Raw genomic sequence first — 19,449 nt, forward strand, 5'->3', positions numbered from 1 at the left:
ATATTTGCTGCAATAAAAGTAACGGAAGTGAGATTAACACACTGGAAACTTGGAAACTAGATAAAAGAGATGTTGACTAAGTTTTCATTCTGGAAAATAATTTTTAGTAGGAAAAAGGTAATGAATCACAGAGTATCGCAAGATATCTGATCACAATACTCAGCATATTGCAACATGTTTAAAATTGCAGCAATATTGTATTGTCACTGAAGTATTGTGATAATATTGTATCATGGGGACTATTCATTTGTGATATTAAATGTACTTAAGTATTAAACATACAAGTGAATCCAGGTTAAAAAAAAGCAATAGGTCAGAATTTTGAGAAAGTGTATTTCTTTGTTGCACTTGAAGAAAAACAAGGTCTGTTTTACTTTAGTTCCCTCTCATCCATTCATTTGTCTGTCTGTCCTTTCCTCACTTCCTGATTCCTTTCCTATTTTGTAGTAATTAAGAAAGAAACTTAGCGGAAAAGTATCAAAGTAAAAGCATACATTTTTTATGTTGGAAATGTAGTGGAGTAGAAGTGAAAGTTGACAAATATAAAAACTCAAATCAAGTAAAGATACTCCAAAAAATACTTAAGTACCATAACAAAGTATTATTATTTTGTTACATTACACAACTGTACAACTGAATATGAATAACTGAACTGTTTTCTTATGATAGCAGATAACAGTGTAGAAGACATCAGGAAGTGGCCTTAGTCAAACACACACAAAGGACGAGGATGGCCCCTGAGATCGAGTCTGTGGTACGTGCTACCCAGGCCTGGCTGCAGTCCTCTTGGCATGTCCAGGTGCCCTTTGCCTGGCTGGAAGCCTGCGTGGAGTGGCTGCAGGAAGAGGCAGGAGGAGCAGGTCGGCTGTCACAGCAGCAAATCAACCAACAGGTAGGCAGGATGTCTGAATGTCTCACTGAGCAGACGAATGCAAAATGGTTACAGTCTGGAGTTTGCTCAGTTGTCATGGCGATAGCTCTGTTGTGCCAATGACAGGACTCAAGTATGAGACTTGGGTCACATGATAACAGGTGGTCTTATGCGGGGGGGGGGTTAATCTACCCGAAATAGCAGACTGTGTCGCTTTCTTTTTTGTCATAAAAACTCAGAGCACGATTTAAATAGCTGATTTATTCAACTTTGCATCAAAAGTAACCCTACCCAAATATGCAGTGCACAAAAAGTACAATTCATTAAACCTTGAAGCAGGCAAGCATCAACAGCCAAACACCATGCACAGCTCTACTGCTGGTCGCTGACGCGAGAGGAAGACTATGCTACAGCGGGCAGTGATCATCAAAAGTGGGCAATTGAGGAGTGAAAGAACACCTCCTGGTCTGCCAAATCCTGGTTGCTGTTGCAACATGCTGATAGCAGGGCAACATTTTTGTGTAACTAGTATGAATCCATCCTGCCTGGTGTCAGCTGTAGCAGCTGGTGGTGGCATCATGTGGGGTATGTTTTCGTGCGTTTACACATCATTTGTACGCCACAGTGTACCTAAATATTGTTGCTGAACAGCTGTGTCCGTCCGTGGCCACAATCTCTCTCCTTTTTTAATAGATACTTGGGAGAATAATGCTTAATTTCTCAAGGCATAGATCATATGTTGATGGTTCCAGGAACATGACAGTGATTATCAGTAGATTCAAGTGGCCCACCTGGGAGAACCCTAGAACAATGTAGATTAAGATGTTTAAATCCTAAATAAGAAACCTAAAATCTGCACATACTTGATGACACAACTGAGTCACTGTGCCTCCTGCTATATGTCTTTTAATGTGTCACAATTTGAATGGAAGGCTGTATCACAAAGTATAGAAATCTTCTCAAATAACTAATGATACAGAGTGAACGAAAAATGTCTTAGCTGCGAATGATAAAAAGGCTGGCAGCTTTAACCCTCATGTGCATGATGTGATATTTTAGGCACTGGACCAGTGGCTGTTGACAGACTTGAGGGACCTGGGCCACCCTGTTCTCCCTGAGGGGCTCTCTCAGGCCCAGAAGACTGAACTCAGCGGCACCTTCTGTGTCCAGGTACAGGCTTGTTGATCGTATATTTCATCTCATGCTTATGGTGTGATACTATGTTAGGGACAGTACCAATGGATAAATAGAAAGTTAAAAAATTAAAATAACCACATGTTCCACCTATAAATAAGCTCCAGAAGTTCAACAAATTTCCAAGTCAAGGCAGTACTGTACTGCTGCAAGGATGACATGTATTTGTAGGCCATAACTGAAGTAAACATCACCCTGGTTCTCTCAACAAAAAGCCAGTCTGATTTTTCCAATGGATTTTTGAGTCTTGTAGAAAATAATCTCTGTGGCAAAAGAAAGTTTGAGATACTTAAACTGGAATCAATGGGAATAAATAGCTAAGGAGGGCTTTAAATGAACTACTGTACATTACGGTCCCATGACTTCAGCATTGCAACCACAACAAGGCTGTAAAGCCATGTTCAGCCACTTGTTAGCAACTGCCTTTTTTAAGACACATTAAAGCTTCAAAATTTACAAGTGGGGTATACACTGACAGATTTTATGTCATATAACAAAATGTGAAAGTCTGTCAAGCTTGTGTTAACCACAGAGCTAATGTCAGGCTTCTAAAGAAAAACCCATAAAAAAAAGAAAAAAAACCTCAAAACATTGTCTTTGAGACTAGGGAACTGGGGTTGCTAAAACGCAAACTCATTTCCAGGTTTAGGGACTCATTCCTGCAACACTCTATACCCACGATACTGTTATTAGACTGTAGTGTCAAACATCTCACTAAATATTTAAGAAATTAATATGCAAGGCAAAGGCAACATAATCAAAGGTGTCACTCTGTTTTAGGTTGACTCATTAATAGATATCAGCCAGCCTGCGTACAGTCAGCTGCAGAAGTGGAGGGGCTCAGATTGTGCCAACGACGAGGTGTCTGCTGTCACACAGGCCACGCAGAGGCCCTGGGAAGCCAGAGCGACCCGTATGCTACTATTGCAGGTCAGAGGCATGTATGAAATACAGTAGGTATAATAAAATATAACCCCTGAATATTGATGTTGTGCTTTGTAAATGGTAACAGTTTATTTAGAGAGAACGCCTATGGAGAGGTTTTACAATGTTTTTTGCATTTCAACAGCTTATTAGTATATATGTGAGTATATGTGACATTTCATGAACGTACCTACATTGAGCTGTCCACTCAACCTATGCTGCATAGGTTGAGTGTATAGGTTGAGGTTGATTATCATTTATTATTTTTCAGTTTATAAAAAAAAATGTGATCATAATAGTCTGAAAGCAAAAAGGTTTTGGCATTGTATACAAAATGGTACTGGCTACAGTGTATTTGACATTAAAAATACACTGTTTTTACACTATTTACCAATGTGTAGAAGTATACTCAGAAACTGTCCAGCGATATTCTACGACCACATTTTATCTTTATGTGTTTGGTCGGTTAGAATAATGAAGACTTCTGCTTTCCTTCCTAACCAAATCAGAGTGGACAATCAGTGGGAGCATATGAAAGAGTAAATTGCTGGAATATAAGGCACAGACTGTAATTTTCACCTTAAGTAATACACTTGTCACTGCTCTATGGTTTCTCAAGAATAGTGCTGGTGTTGCTTAGAAACGTTGCATTTTTTTTTCTATGATGTCTGAGTCCTGAATTCTCACAATTCTGGGAGTCATGGCTTAAAAGACACATGGCATTTAAAATACACTGGAATAACTGTCAAAAGGCAGGACAATAAAGCAGATGCGGTTTAGATAAGCTGTGACCAGCTTTGCATTGTGAAAAATTCAGCTCATCCAGCATATATAGTGCAAAAACAGTTATGTAACATTCAGTCAGTCTCGATTTAACTGTTCAGCAAAGTTTTAGGATGTTTGCAGCTAAATGAAAAAAAAGATAATGCCCACTGACTTCATGCCACAATAGTTTGATTAGGAGGTTTTGATCCTATGCAGAATAGCGTTTTCATGATACTGAGATTTCTAACTTCGATACAATATTTATAAAACATAGATATTCAGTACCATTTTTCATGCCATCAGGAAGCAAATGACTTTGATGGCATACAACTTAAAATGTATATTAAAAGATACATACTTTAAAACTTTAATCAAAAGCCAGAGCTATTATTTGCTTAACCCTTAAAACCATGGGACAAGGCTTATATTTGAATTTTATCAGTATAGCGGCTATAAAATTCTTTCTTGGTTATTAGCAGAGAACAGCAGAAATACTGTAGTAAATATAAACAATAGAAGAGAGCAAGTCAGCGCAGCATGTATAGATGTATACTGTGGAAACTGAGAATTGAAAGTGTTTTAGGTATTCAGAATCAATATGTATTGATGAATCAGTATTTGGATTTTTCTCAGGTCAGAAAGTGGAAACCACACCCAAAGTTTACACATCACGCAAACTAATAGGCGAACAAGCTCTATGATGGCTCATGTTGTGTTGTTAATGTTTTGCAGCTTCACAACCTACAGAGTTTCTTACACATACAGTATTACAGTAGCTGCACCTCACTGTTAAAATGCATAGAAATGTTTCTGTCATTTATTTTTCTACGTTTTGAATTTATAAAATTGTTCGAAAAACTAAGCAAGGGCAGCAGTTATGTTTAACTTTCTTTTGAGAAGTATCTACGTATATGAATCTATTACAATTTCACAAACATTTCCCTGTTCAACTGTTGCTGGTAAAATACACCATCTCTGTTGTACAGGTGACAGATGGAGTCCAGAGCTTGGAGGCCATGGAGTATCAGCCTATCCCTGCACTCAGCACAGCTCTCAGGTTAACAATCAATCCACAAAAAAAATAACTGCATTCAACATAACTTTCTATAATCAAATGATCAAAACAATTCTCTCTTTCTTTCTATCTGTCTGTCTTTCTTTTACTTCTTTTCAGCAACTGTCTCCAATTTTTAAGCAAAAAATGTGTTCAATCTTAATAGTAGCCAAGATAAACAGAGGGGCCGCTGTTACTTATTTCTGTGTTATTTTTCGATTTTGGATGGAAATAACATGAAATTGAAAATTAAATCAAAGTTAATAAATGTTTTACTCCTACGCCCCTCCAAGTTTCTCAAGAATTAAAAAAACACTGGCGATTTTCTGAAATTTTCTGGAACCATATATTTAATTGGGATTGTCGGCTCTTACCATCAGGCCTGGTGTGAAGCTGCAGCTGCAGGGGCAGATGGTTTGCAGACTCGGGATGCTTCTGTTGGGGTCAACCAACATCAAGGTCCTGGGTGGTGAGGTGGAGGACCTGGTGGAGAGAAATAAACAGGTACTGTTTGTTTGTCTATTTGGATCTCCATTAACTTCCACATATGCAGCAGCACTGCTTATGTGGTAGCTAACTGTTAATTTCAGTTGTCTGTTAAAAGCAAATTTACAGGAATACTATACAAACAAAATGATCTTCTGTTTATGAAAATGTGGTTTTCTCGCATGTCTCCATGGTGGAAAAATAATCCAAAGCAGAAAAAAAGCGATATAATCCAAGTCTCATTTATACAGTCATGCTCGTTGTTTCCCAAACATGCATTTTTGCTAAAATGTCACTATTTAAAACACTTCTGCACAAACAGTTTCACGCATGGACAAGTCGTGCATCAAGACTTTTTTTTTGTTTTTGGATTCTCTGTTATGGCATGTGAAAAAAAACAAAAAGTGATATAGTTTTTGTCACAATGTATATGTGTTTCGTAACGCAGGGTGAGTATTTGTTATACAAATTATCACTTTGTGGATCAGCTACTCCTTTAAACCAATACATGTTTTTCTTTTCTTTATTTTTTGTTACAAATGTCATATGAATACTATATGGACCTAATCACCCTTTTATTTATTTGTCATCTATTAAAGCATTGAGATTAAATCTAGTTAGTAAAATTGACCAGATACCGTTTTTTTACAGCTCATGAAACAAAGGTAGAAACAAAATCCCAGCTGTTCTGATACAGCAGTTTATAATATACCATAATGTGTACAGATCCAGTGTGTACTTCTATACTGACAGGGCAAGGTGCTGTGTCGGACGCTGGGACTCCCTGAGGAGGAGCAGCAGGAGGGGCAAGAGGCCCCACCTGCACCACAACAAGGTGAAGTATATTCATTTCCTCCTACTTAGATTTTATGTAAAGTACGGCCCGTTTAAGAATGGAAATGGATGTCTTTTTTTCTAAGCTCACATTACCTATTTCAGAATTGAAAATAATTATGCTTCTTTTTGTTTTCTCTTCAGGGAACCAGGACGTGGACGTGCTGGAACTTGATGACGCAGAGTTATTGGCCAATCTGGAGGCCCAGGAGGAGGTTGAAAGGGTTCAGGTTGAGCCTGTTCAAGACAGCGGCTACGGGACGCTCAGCAAGACCTCGACTCAGTCCTCGAGAACCTCCTCTGTCAGAAGCCTCGTCTCCGCAGCCTCATACAGGTGAGTGGTTAACAACATGATGCCTTGACATTTTAAGCTGGAACTCTGCGGTGTTCACTATCGGGCAAATAAACCTTGACATTTTGAATTTTAGCATAATGTCTGTCTTGTCTGAAAAATATCAGCATTTATCTTTCAGCTACTTCAGGAAGCATTTAACACTCACTCTACAGCTCATCAGCAAACTTATATATTCTTTTGTCATTGTTGGCGTTGCTGTCATGTGACCACTAATTTCCTGCACAGTCAGAAATAAATGAGAATAAATTGCTACATTATTTGATTTTTTTTATTTGAATGACAAAGACTTCTCTAATCATGACATAAAATGCAAAGCAAGCTGTCTGACTTCAGGCTGTAATCATGGAGACTTAAGACTTAAAGGGACAGTTCACCCGAAAATCAAAAATATTTCTCTCTCCTCGTGTGTTGGTATCGTCCATAGAGATGTCTCCTTTCTCTCGATTATAATGGAACTACATGGCACGCAGCTTGCAGTTAGGGCTGCACAATTATAGCCAAAATGACAATCATTATTTTGATCAATATTGAGATCATCAAAATTTATCATGATTATTCACTGATTTGGGGGAAAAATTGGGGTGGGGTGGGGTGTTGCACTTTCTCAAAAGACTTAAAATAAGGTTCCTCTTCGCCTGAATTCAGTGCATCTCCTAGAAGCAAAATAAAATTATAAATAAAATTTTGCCCAAAATATAGGCTAACTAACAAGCATGAGCCTGGGTTGGATGATGCATTTCGATAGAAAGAAAATAGTTCTTTCATTAAATTGCTATTAAAGTCTAGAGTGATATCAGACTTTGAACTATCTCTGCCCCTTGTTGCTGGAGCGACACTGGAAAAAATACTCTGACGCCCTCTGTATAATTTATGGGGTGCTAACACTGTTAAAAACATCTAGAAATATTACTCAGTCCAACATTTTTTGGTTGGTCTCTTGCAGAAGTGAAGCCTCTGCCAGTCCGTACAGAAGCAATTTCACCCAAAACAACAGAGGGGCTTCAGTCCAAGGTCATCACCATGGTAACAGTCATGAGGATTCAGACCTCTCGATTCAGATCCCAGATCACAACATGACAGACGAAGACTTTCCCGATCAAGAATTTGATGATTTTCCCCTGGATGAGTTGGACAGTGTGATTTTTCAAGAAAGTACAAATGTTGCTGCGCAGTCTGACTGCAGCCACAGAAACACGCCACAGAACAACAACAACAACAACAGAACGGGAAATCCTAATGGAGCAACAAAAGCCCAAACTGCACAGTTTGAGCAGCCCAGTTTGCATGGCTCTGGGTCACACCATGGTTCTAGCAACTCTAGATCCATCTCACAGAAAAGAGCCTATCAAGACTTCTTTAAAGGAGCTACAGGGCAGTCCTTTAACCCGGCAGCAGCTTTAGAGCCATCAAATGAAGAAGAATTTGTAACTAATAATGAGAGTGATTTCATGGATGAAGATATGGACTGCCTTCTTGCAGAGGTAGAAACTGAGGGGCCAAATCAGGTCTCTGTCCAACAAGGACCAATTAGAGAAAGAGAGAGCGCCAGAAATAAAACAGCCACTTCCAGTTGTAGACTTACCAGCGACTCATTAAGTGTAACAGATAAGTTTTCTATGAAGACAGAGTCTGCATTCGAGAGCTCACACAGCACACGTCAGGGGCAAACCTCTAACACTGCAGTATTTGATAGACTATCTGCTAAAAAAGGACCTCAGAGTGACAGCTCGGTCACTTTGACCTCTCCACCTTTTACATATTTGTGTGTGTTAGAAGAGACAATGTCCAAACCTCACCCACGGACCACAGAGATCCGTGTCAAAGCTTTTATCGTGACTCTTTTAGGGAAACTAAGCAGCAGCAACGGTCTTTGGGGCATCTGCGCTACGGTATCTGATGGAACTGGTTACCTGGATGTGGAGTTGTCTGATGAGGTTTTGACGGGCCTGCTGGGCTTCTCGGTGGCAGAGAAGGGGGCTTTAAAGCGTGACCCAGCCCGGAAAGGCGAGCTGGATGCCGGGATGAGGAGGTGTCAGGAAGGGCTGGTGGACATGTGCTGCGTTATGACCATCATGGTCGAAGCAGACGGCAGGAAAGCCGTGGTGACCAAGGCCGACCCCATCAATGAGAAAGTAGTCCAGGAGCTGGAGCAGAGGGTGAGAGAGAGGAGAAAATAGACACGGAGGAGAAGTTAGGGGGAAGTGGGTGATAATGAGAAAATTACAGGCAGTGGAGAAGTATATTGCCCTTAAGCAGAGATGAGAAATTGAATGAAATAAAGGTGGGTTTTTTTTAGGATTGGTGATCAAGCTGTTGTCACTGCTTCAGATTTGGAGAGCAGTGTGTTGCAATGCGCTCCATCTGCTGTATGCGAATGTGACATTCTGTCATTTGTCTTTAGAGAAATTTTCATTCATCTATTCAGAGAGCTATTTTCTGCTTAACATTCACAGCATCAATTCCAAGGAAAGTAACCACATATAACATCAACACTGATTGATAATCAACATATTAGTTCAAACTAAATAAGTTGCGCATCCCAAATTGTAACATTGAAAACTACGTGAGGAAGGAGAGTGAAGCATGCAAGATGAGAGAGGGGAAATGGGGAGAAAATAATTCATGTTCTGATTGTTGTAATGAATTACCAGCCTTTGCATTCATTCAGTACATCCATTACTTCTGACTAAAAATGATTGAATATCCAAGGGCAGCGTGGGGCTTTAATAAACTCCCTGAGAGGAGAATGAGAGGAAAGGGAGATAAAGGAGAGGCCATGAGCTTCGATTATTTTTACATCATAGAGCCTCAACTATGTTATTGTCTTTAATAAATTCATATACTGCGAATGTATGTGTTAATTCACTGTGTATTAAAATAAGATTGTTCTGAAGGTTTTATAATTCTCTTTTACACACACTGACTAATAAAAACATGCTTGAAGTAAGAGCTCGCTACTGATTTTATCTATCCATTTCTTCTTGTTAAGTGAGTATTGTATTAACAATAGGAGAGAGAGGCAGTGTTCTGTTTGGTTTGTAATAGTCTTATTAAATGCACCTTTGGGATGAGCACTGTTTAAGCTCAGATAATGGTAACTAAAGGTAGCTGTGCAGTTGTCTTTAGAGGTAGAAATGTCTCAACAATTTTTGTATTACTCAAATTAATTTGTGTCTTGTCTGCCGTCATACAATATAATTAGGCGTCACTTTGATGTCCTCAGTGTGAAAATGAGCAAAATACATGCTAATAAATGATGTATGTTATGTGTCTCTGTGCGTTTGTGCAGGAGAGCACATACATGTTACTGTCACTGTGTGCACTTCCATTCAGGTAGTCGCTCTCAATCATTAAGGGCTAATCAGGTTGAATGCCTAAATCAGGACCCTGCTATGCATATCGATAACCTGTTACGTGCTAATGAGGCTGGATACGATGGAGGAGGGGGAGAGTAGCAACCCATTGGGAGACACAAGTGGAATAAATATTGGGAGATGGAATAAATGAAACAAGAGGGGAGTGTTGTCTCAGTGATGCTGCGGTCAAACCTCACTGTATACGTACTGTAACTAACGAATGGTGGCTATATGGTGAACACTCAGTGCAGCTTTGTACACCTTTCACTGAATTATATGTCAAAACACATTCCCTAAATGTGTTTCCTTTTTTTTGACATTCAGCAGGTGTAAACGCAGTCAGGTTATAATGTCAGAAAAAGAAGAATCGCACGACTTTAGTTTACTTTGAACTGTTTTATTTCTTATCACCTCATTTTTGACCTTTTTTGTCTTTTAAATCTGTTTTCTTTTAAAAACCTTTTATTTTTTTGACTTGTTTTGTCTATTTTGCAGCCTTGTGAAGTACTTTGTAATGTAGCTTTTAAAGAGTGCTTTATAAATAAAAATTATTATTATAACAAAATACATGGGAAATAAGAGAAGTCAAGGTGCTTATATGAATGTACTAATTTATTTAAGTGCCATTAAACTTAAAGATGCACTGTGTAGGATTTAGTGCCCCCATCATCAGCCACCATAGTTCTCCTACAGGACAAGAGCATTGGAAAAACCTATCATAATGTTTAAATTTAAATTTGGCCCTCCTGAATGTCTGGATCTTGAGTTATCACAGAAAAAAGGTGAGCACACAGCAGATGCTGGGATAGTAGCTGGTCTGCGATGAGCAAAACACAATAAAAATAAACGTGGATTTTTAATGTGAACCTGCTTTATTCAGTCTTTTTTTTTTCTTACCAGATTTAATCACAAGCAGCATTTGGCATGAAGAGGAAGACACCTCTGCCAAAAATTCTGCTCCTGGTAAAAACCTGAACAATAAATAAGATGCCGCTAAATCCTAATAAATCTTACACACTGGACCTTGAAAGTGGCCATTTTGCCTAATGGCTTGTTTTTTTAAATTTTATTTTAGATTTATTTCGTTGATGACTCTCTTGTACATTTACCAAAGTAAAATGTTCATTGCCAGACTTCTATTCTTTTTGTATGGAAGTGCAGCATCTGAGCATGTCTCTCATCACTGCTGATATATATGAATATGAAAAGGATGTATATGAATATAGCTTTTTAGGAGGTGATTTAGGATGGAAGTTGGCAGGGAACATGCACTGTACACGAACCAAACATTTACGGCAGGAATTCTTCTCTCAGAGATCTGTTATGAAGCTTATGACCTTCATCATTTCCTCCTGAATGTATTACATGTGCACTGTAGTTCTGGGGTTCATTGAAAGGCTGGACTACAGTCTTGTGAGGAAATTACAATTTTTGAGTCTTTAAAAGTTTGTCATGCAGTACCACATGATAAATGACATATTTCAGAAGCAGCATGAGAAAGTGCTCAACCGCCCTAATAGCTTTCCATTTGCAATATTATTTCCTCGATTTTAGTCTTCCACTTCTGTCTCAGTCCGGAGCGGTAACAGGGAGAAAAATATACTTTTTCATTCCCCCGTGAGTTTGGATGTACCTTTCCAAATTGCAAATAGCAGGCGAATGGAGGAGACTGAGACAGGAGGGACAGAGCACTGTGCTAATTTCTCTAATGCTCATATACAGCTGCACTGTACCTCTTTGGTCATTACAAATATCAATGAAAAAAATACATGAGCAATCCTAATACCCCTCCTGCTGCAGCAGATGTAATTTTCTTTGCCCTATTACATTTAGTAATGAAAAATCCACTTAGACAGCTCAACCTCTCTTTTAGGCCTCCATCAAAATGAGCAAATGGTTTCTCCTCAAGGCAAAAACATACCTCTTTTTGTGTGTGTGTGTGTGTGTGTGTGTGTGTGTGTGTGTGTGTGTGTGCGCGCGCACACTGAGGCTTGAGGATGTGAATCATTAAAGGAATAGAAAATTATGAGGAACTCGGACTTTGGTAACAATAAAGTACCTTCCTACTTTGTTTTGGCTCATCTGGATGGATGAAGGGGATGATTAATGTGGTTTGAAAAAAAAAAGAAGACAGGATCCATTTTGTGCTCGGAGCAAAGTTTTCAGGCATTTTAACTGAAAAAAAGTAAATATTGTACAGCCTAATTAAAATGGCAGTGCCACAACATATAGATTCACTGTTAAAGAAGACAACTAATTTTAATTATTAAGATAATTTCAGTGAACATCAATTGTACAGCCGCCCCATAAGCACATACATATAATAATAGGGTTGGCATGACAACCTTTGCTTTGCAAACTTGTGTTTCTAAGTAAATTACAGTTGACTTAATATATCAATTGAGAGACTGAACTTAGTAAATAGTGGAAGCTTTCTAAGACCCCTCTCACCCCTTAAAAAAAGGTGAAAAATGGTTTAGGCTGCCCCGGCACTTCGATTTGTCTTTAAACGCAGCTAAAGCCAAGTGCGACAGAGACTGCATAAGCAAATAGGGCCCAGAATTTGGTGCTATGCCCCTGGATATATACATACACACACACACACACACACACAGCCAAACGCATGATACCTTATACACCTGTTGAATATATTCTAATAGTATAACGTAGAGTGCATCAGCTCTTCTTTGATGGGAAATGCATAAATAAAGCTGTTGGACAAAGTGTACAAGAGTAAGATATGAAAAGACTGTAATGATTTTAAAGATGTAATTTTGCTATTAATGAGAAACAATAATCTGCCTTTTGACCTACTGATAACTCAGGTGAATAATTGTTAACTAGACTTAATGGAAAAGCCTATTAAAGCACGGTGAGGCAACTTCGAAAGAGTGCAGACAGACGATTGACAGGCCTATAACACCGCTGGCCCCTGTCTACATCCGACTCTCATACTACCAAGCCATTACTACCATTTGAATTCGAGCAGGATGTACTTGAGCAGCAGGACTTAAAAGAAAAGAAAGCAAAGGTGCCCTATAAAGAGACGGATGGGAGATTTTGCTGTGACAAGGAAGAGAATAGATCGCCCCCCCCCCACTTGTCCTCTCTGTCTCCACAGAGATGAGGCTGCCTGACAAGCTGGCCATTAGGAAGGTAATTTGACAAGCTGTGCGGAGTGCTTTCTCCGCGCCCTTACAACTCTTGAACATCGTGAAGCCTTGTTCTGTAGCCCTAGTTAATACAAGAGAATATGCAGGCTGGAAAAGACTACAGACAATCTGGCACATGACAGCCAGCGTATCAAAGTGGTCAGGTCAACGCAGCTCTTTGAATTCAGACGAGTGTGTCCGTCAATCAGCCGTCAGCCGGCTGTTCTTGGTCCTCACGCTGTCACTGAATTCCTCTAATGTTTTATTCATGGAGGAGATTACTGCAGATGATCTTTTGGTCATCTGGTCATATTGTTAGGTGAAGGCATTGCGGTCATTTATCCCGTTAGGGTGTTAATTTATGTGGTACGTGCCCCTGTTTGTGTGTATGTGTGAGTTAATACCCTTAATTCAGGAGACAGGATATGAAATGAAAGGTCACCATCAGGAAACCATTGGGACAAGATGGAATTAAGGGGAAATGAGATCCACCAGAAGAGATTAGGAAGTATGTAGGTTAAAGAGTAAATGCTGGCTGTAAATGGGGAGCTTTTTCCATGCAAACAAAAAGTTGAATTCTTTGCCACAGACTGTTGAAAATAGTGAACGGGCAGTGAGGGTTGAATCTGACTCATAAACCGCTGTTGCACTGCATGTTCAAGGTGGGTAAAATGAACTCTTATACCACCTTCTGTATAAAAGGTACGATCACAGAATGGGGGGCTAGAGTTGTCTCGCATTTGAGCCGCCAGTGAAGGTAATAACAGCTCCAGATGTGTTAAAGGGACAGCAGGCAGGACGGGAACACGGGCAGGAAGCATAAGACATTTTAACATGTCATGCATGCAACCCACCACAGGAGATTTAAAAAGCAGCTAACGGTAGTGGCTAACTGAAAGAATAAAAACAGCAGCCAAAATTGTCTGCAAATCTGGAAAACAATAAGCTTCAAATAGCTTCTTACTCTCTGAGCAAAGGGCAATATTAGCTGTCATATAACAGGGATGGTTAATGAAAAAAAAGCCTTATTCCCACTGCATTAAAAAAAATGCAAAGATCCACTAACATTTAGCTTTTAGTTCAATGGGAAAGTGTACAATCGGCATTCACACCCAGGTCAAATGACTCTGCAGAAGTATCGCGTATTTATCACCAGCACTGTCGCTAATATCAGCTCCTTAACGTGCGTCTGTCTACTCCTAAGCAGTGCAAAAACATCACTCCAAATTAGTCTGCATCGAGTTATATAAGAGATATATAAAGAGAGGTAACCATGTAAAGTTCTCACAGACCTCTGTCCAGGACCTAAGACCACAAATGTTTTTTGCTGTAAAAATATTTATTTTTCCTGTAAAGTTGCACATCTATAGGGATTAACTCGCATCTGGAGCCAGCCTCAACTGGCCTTTAGAGGGACTGCGTTTTTTGGCACGTATGCATTGGCTTAATATTTCAGCCTCTGAGATTGCTGCTTGGTTTTGCTCTTGTCTGAGAAGATGTTTAAGTGCAATTTACGCATGTATAGGACAGGCAAGGAAATACAGGTTGAAGTGACAGAGCTGCCATCAGAATTCAAATGACACACTGCCTTAGGACTGTTTTACACGCACGCACGCACGCACGCACGCATGCACGCACACACACACACACACACACACACACACACACACACAAAAACTGAAAGGCTGTTTGGCAACTGCCTGTATTGTTGCCGTAGTGATTGGCATGCGGGAGAAAAGCCGCAGGTTGTCTTGGAAAATGAAAGGCAGTATTCACTGCTGAAGGCTGTAGGCATACACAACCCACCATCCAGCCTTTGCTCCTAATGTTATTGTATGGTTGTTCTGAGCTTTTATCTCCTCTCCACCCTCCAGTGTCTCTTTCCCTCACTCGTCCTTCTTCTGTCTCCTTTTACCGGCTCTTTTCTGGTTCCTTTGCTCTCTCTCAATTTAAAATGGATTTCTTTGTACATTTTCCGCAAATTTCATTGACAGGAAATAATGATAATAACAATGTATTTTCCCCCCTCTACATTGCTCTAATTATAGCAAAAAAAACCAAACCCTTATTTTAAATATTGTTATAGGCAGAACTGCATCATTTTTTTTTTAAAAAAAACCATGTTTTTTGGTATTACAATTACTCTTACTGTATTTGTTATTGTGTTTTCAATACTAAAAGATGCTGCCTGCACCTTAGCAAACTGAGCTTTCTGTCAAGGGCTTAAGTTTCATATCAACATTTGGAGGGTAGACAAATATGAAACTGGGGGGTTAGGGTTCTCTCCAGAGACATTTTCAATGCCAAACACAATTTTCTGCATTCTGGTGATTTATTGTACATCAGTTTTAGTTTTTTTCAGCATCAATTTATGGTGGAAATATGTATCAAAAGTCCTGTCATATTGCTGTCATGTTTTTATTGGGAGGAGGGGGGCACAAATGCACATTTAAAATATTGAAGGGGGACGTGTCCTCTGCATCTCCCCTGAAATCTTCACCTACCATGTAAGCAAAAAATAGAGTCAATTAATATAAAAATAACTGTAAACATACATTCACAAGGGGTTTGTTCTCATGTTACCATCTCCTGACATGTACTTTCTGACTAATAAAATGTATCACTCAGATGAAGCTTGGCTCAGATAAAGCACTTACAAAATGACATTGGTTGAGCTGATATGTGTACTTTAACAAACAGACTAACTGTCTCCTGTTTCATTCTCCTCTGTTAAAGGTATTTCAGTTTTTACCAAACTTAACTCCATTATCACATTTCTGCAGCATTAGTGGCAGATGCAGTGTTGCTTTTATACTAGAAGGTCAACTTGGCAAATACTGTGAACAATCAGGTGGTTTTGAACTCTCCATTTGGTCACTTAAGGCCCTCACTCAAGTCAAAAATATGTTCTAGTTATTGTTACTTCATATTAATGTTTGACCTTCACTGTGCAGAATGAAAAAATCTGTGCTTGTTTTGAGTGACACGGCTATTACATTTCATCATACCATCTGAATTTGTGTGTGTGGACCGTTGCTTGTGTACAATGAATTGGTTAAATAGACGTATCAAATATGTGGGGTCTCAACCAGGACTTCTGCTATAATGACAGTGACAGATTGTTGGTTAGAGATCTCCGGCTCAGCAAGAGCTGTGGGATGTCACGCCAATGTCCTATGACGGCTCTGCTGATAGTATTAGATGTTAACCCATAAGTTTCACATTATCTCATGGATTTCACAGGTAATTCTGAAAATTTCACATTGGTAAATGCAAAGGTTTCACTGGGAATTTACATGGGCTTCACACAAAAACACAATGAAGGTATTCCAAAACCACATGAACTCATGTGTTTTTGTAAGGGCACTAACACAGAGTAAAGACTGTAAGGGCATATCTTTGTTGTTCAAGGGGTCTTGTTGCTATGCCAAAATGTTTCTATGTTATGGTAAGAAATATAAAAAAGTGTGAGTAACTGCAGCCACCAATTTTAAGTGTTTTCCACAGTAGTCTCTATTGCTCTTTGTTACATCTATATATCTATATATATATCTATATATATAGACATAAATATATATAAAGCTAGATCTTTTATTTTACAAGGTATAAATCTTGAAACAGAGGTTACAGGGTACATCATTTACTGTAAGTAGTTATGCTCTCTCTCTCTCTCTCTCTCTCTCTCTCACACACACACACACGCACACACACACAAAGCTAAATAAGCTGTAGCGCTGAGAAGAAAAGCGGGGTTATGTCGCTACGGAGGCAAAATTATATACAAATTATACAAACAATCAAAATTACTCATTCATTTATGCACACTCACACACATGAGAAACAAGTCTTCGTCGTCTACGGGGACATTATCAAGTCTTATTAATGGAGCCGATCAGAAATGGTCCAGCTGGCTGCTAACTGTTGCTTGTCCATTAGAATGCATTATCACACTCTTGCAAATGTCTTGCCCTGTAACCATGTTTGTTTTCCTATTGACGCCAGTGCTGCCTAATTGTGTTTTATTGAGCTCCCCATAATGTTAAGATATTTAAATCTTGTGTCTAGTGGATGATTAATTCAATTTTAACATTAGGAAGAGTGGTTAGGGTTTTTTTTTTCTGTTTCAGTTTCCTTTAAATCAACAGTTAACAAGGAGGATACACATGAATTTCTGTGGTTAATCGTTTCTGCTTTTTGGCTGTTTTTCTTAAGGTTTCAAGCCAGTGTTCAATCCCAGTTTTCACAAGTCTGGACACAAATTAAACATCACGCATCAGCACTGTAGTTAAATACTCTTTTGGGGCTGCAAACCTATGATTAGTTTTTGTAAACAGATGTAACTTTGCAGTCTCTTTGTGGCCCTGTTAATCTTCACTGCCTTCAAAAATCACCTCCCCATCTTCATGTTAAAACCTTCTGCTTTCAAGCTACTCAATTCAATCATGTATTGCTGAAGAAAACTGAGAAGCCTCTCACTCTGAATTTGATGAGCCTAAATACAACAGTGGATGAGGGGAAAAAGAGTGAAGATTAGGCAAAGGAGGAAATTATAAGGCGGTACGACAAGAATGGACAGAGGGGGAGAGGGTGCAGACAAAGCTGAGAGGAGACTGAGGAGGAGGGCGAAGGTGTTTTGTGGTCTTATTTGTACCATGAATATATTTATGTGATCATCTTTTCTCTCTCACTCTGTTTTTGATTGTAAAGCAATTTGAGCTGCAGTTCTTGTACAAAATGTGCAACTATATATAAGTGAAGGTGTTATAATGTGGCAAGAGCACGAAAGCAATGACTGAATACAGGTGCAAACGGCCACCAAAACGCATTTCCAATCTGAACATTCAAACCACTTGCCGAGGCAGTCTAGGACGCATTCGACCACACATATTTTGTAGTATAAACGCTAATGTGTCCTGATACCTCCCCAACAGGAACTACGTCATCAGCGGTTGGTAAGTGCACTTTTTGGTCTTTGAATTTTCTTTTCAGAAATATAAATAAAGTAAATAAATAAATGAACAAATAGGTATAACATTTTTTCTTTCCTGATTCCTGGGGTCATTAAGTAATACTACTACTACTACTACTACTACTACTACTACTACTACTACTACTACTCATAATAATAATAATAATAATAATAATAATAATAATAATAATAATAATAAACCAATTGTCTTTTTCTCCCATCAAAACAATAAAATAAAATACCAAGAAAATTATTTTCTGACACTGGAAGTTGCCCTTGGTAAAAACAAAATAAACAAACAAAAAAGATTTTTTTGTGCTGCTTTCTTTATTATAGACAGCTAACTATTTTGGCACCTTTGCATTGAACAATGTTTTTATTTTTATTTCTTAACCCAGGGCAACTTATGGTTTCAGAAAATATAACAAAAATAAATACATACATAAAAAGACTGTTTTTACATCTTTGATTTCTTGATATCTTATTGTATTTTTGAGACAAAGAAAAGTAAATGGCATTTCTATTCTGTATATTCCATTTCTGACCCCCAAAACTAAAATAGCTTGTTTTTCATTTCTGGATTTTTGAAATGAAAATTATATATATATTTTTTTGTTTTTGTTTTTCCATTCCTGCTTCTGGAAGGAAAATTCAAAGACCAAGTACACTGACCCTGGTGGTTGATTAGTGACAGCGTGTTAGTGCTCAGACACTTACCCGTTCCATGTAGAGTTGGATGACGTGTTGCATGACTATCCCTCGTTTTGCCTTATGGGTGGAAAAATGTTGAGCAACTAGCAAAAGTGTGGCTGTAATAACTGTCCACGGGGCAGTAACAAAATCCAAACACAAGTGATCAGCTGGAGATGCATGATAGACACAGGTGTGAACAGCCGTTTGTCTTGGCTGTCCACTTGTGACTGATGAGGGAATGAGATGCAGGTGAAGAATGGGAAGTTAAAGGCCAAGCAGCAGAGCAGCAGAGCAGCAGAGCAAATGAGGAAAGAGGGAACAGGTGTGATGGGTGGGGCAGTTATGTCATTTGGGAAAGTGTGAGGGCATCTGATGGACAGAAAATGGCAATAAAGTTGCCTGTGAAATAGTGAATGTGGCTGGAAAGCTTATGGTTTTCCGATTTTTAACCAAGGAAATCTTGGTTATCTATTGTCATTGGTTATGTTTACATGTTAATATTCCACGATTATTCAGTATATGACAATAGCCTGAATTGTCATACCTTTACCTTTAGATATTATGAAAGACTTGGATATCAACAGATTTTTTTGGATATGTGCAAGTATCATAGCTCCGACCTTTTTAAGAAGATGGTTGAAGGAATGAAAGAGGGAGGCTGTGTTTACACGATCAAACAAGTGCAACATCAGAAGAAAACTTTTTTAAAAAATTATGCAAAAAAAGCAAAAGAAAAGGTGTCTCCAGCAGTTTCACTTTTCTATATTTTGAAGTGTTAAACAACACATTAGTGCTC

General features: G+C 38.8%; 1 protein-coding gene and 1 long non-coding RNA gene across 3 annotated transcripts; one reads left to right on the forward strand and one right to left on the reverse strand.

The window, feature by feature from the left end:
- Window positions 1–700: 700 nt before the first annotated feature.
- On the reverse strand, window positions 701–18,900 carry LOC148189755 (uncharacterized). 2 transcript variants are annotated; one of them, XR_015776438.1, is made up of 4 exons: window positions 18,678–18,900; window positions 8,394–8,627; window positions 5,183–5,291; window positions 701–835 (listed from the first exon to the last, which is right to left on the reverse strand). It is a non-coding gene; the product is annotated as an uncharacterized LOC148189755 (long non-coding RNA). The 2 variants fall into 2 exon arrangements; XR_015776437.1 differs by having other exon boundaries at window positions 781–917.
- On the forward strand, window positions 731–9,430 carry rmi1 (RMI1, RecQ mediated genome instability 1, homolog (S. cerevisiae)). The gene is made up of 8 exons (XM_088076673.1): window positions 731–892; window positions 1,931–2,041; window positions 2,846–2,995; window positions 4,741–4,811; window positions 5,189–5,312; window positions 6,048–6,129; window positions 6,273–6,462; window positions 7,427–9,430. Exons 1-8 carry the CDS (start codon window positions 731–733, stop codon window positions 8,658–8,660), a joined length of 2,124 nt encoding a protein of 707 aa, XP_087932799.1. The 3' UTR covers window positions 8,661–9,430.
- Window positions 18,901–19,449: the final 549 nt, after the last annotated feature.

The sequence above is a fragment of the Plectropomus leopardus genome, chromosome 4 (genome assembly GCF_026936395.1).
Source record: "Plectropomus leopardus strain MGB_pleo_1.0 chromosome 4, ASM2693639v1, whole genome shotgun sequence".
Lineage (NCBI taxonomy): Eukaryota > Metazoa > Chordata > Actinopteri > Perciformes > Serranidae > Plectropomus > Plectropomus leopardus.

What these genes read in the sequence shown, in the direction of transcription:
- rmi1 (XM_088076673.1), top strand. Translation starts at nt 731, where the DNA reads ATGGCCCCTGAGATCGAGTCTGTGGTACGTGCTACCCAGGCCTGGCTG. An exon ending in GCACTCAGCACAGCTCTCAG is followed by an intron (nt 4,812 to 5,188) that starts GTTAACAATCAA and finishes TCTTACCATCAG; the next exon opens with GCCTGGTGTGAAGCTGCAGC. An exon ending in GTCTCCGCAGCCTCATACAG is followed by an intron (nt 6,463 to 7,426) that starts GTGAGTGGTTAA and finishes GGTCTCTTGCAG; the next exon opens with AAGTGAAGCCTCTGCCAGTC.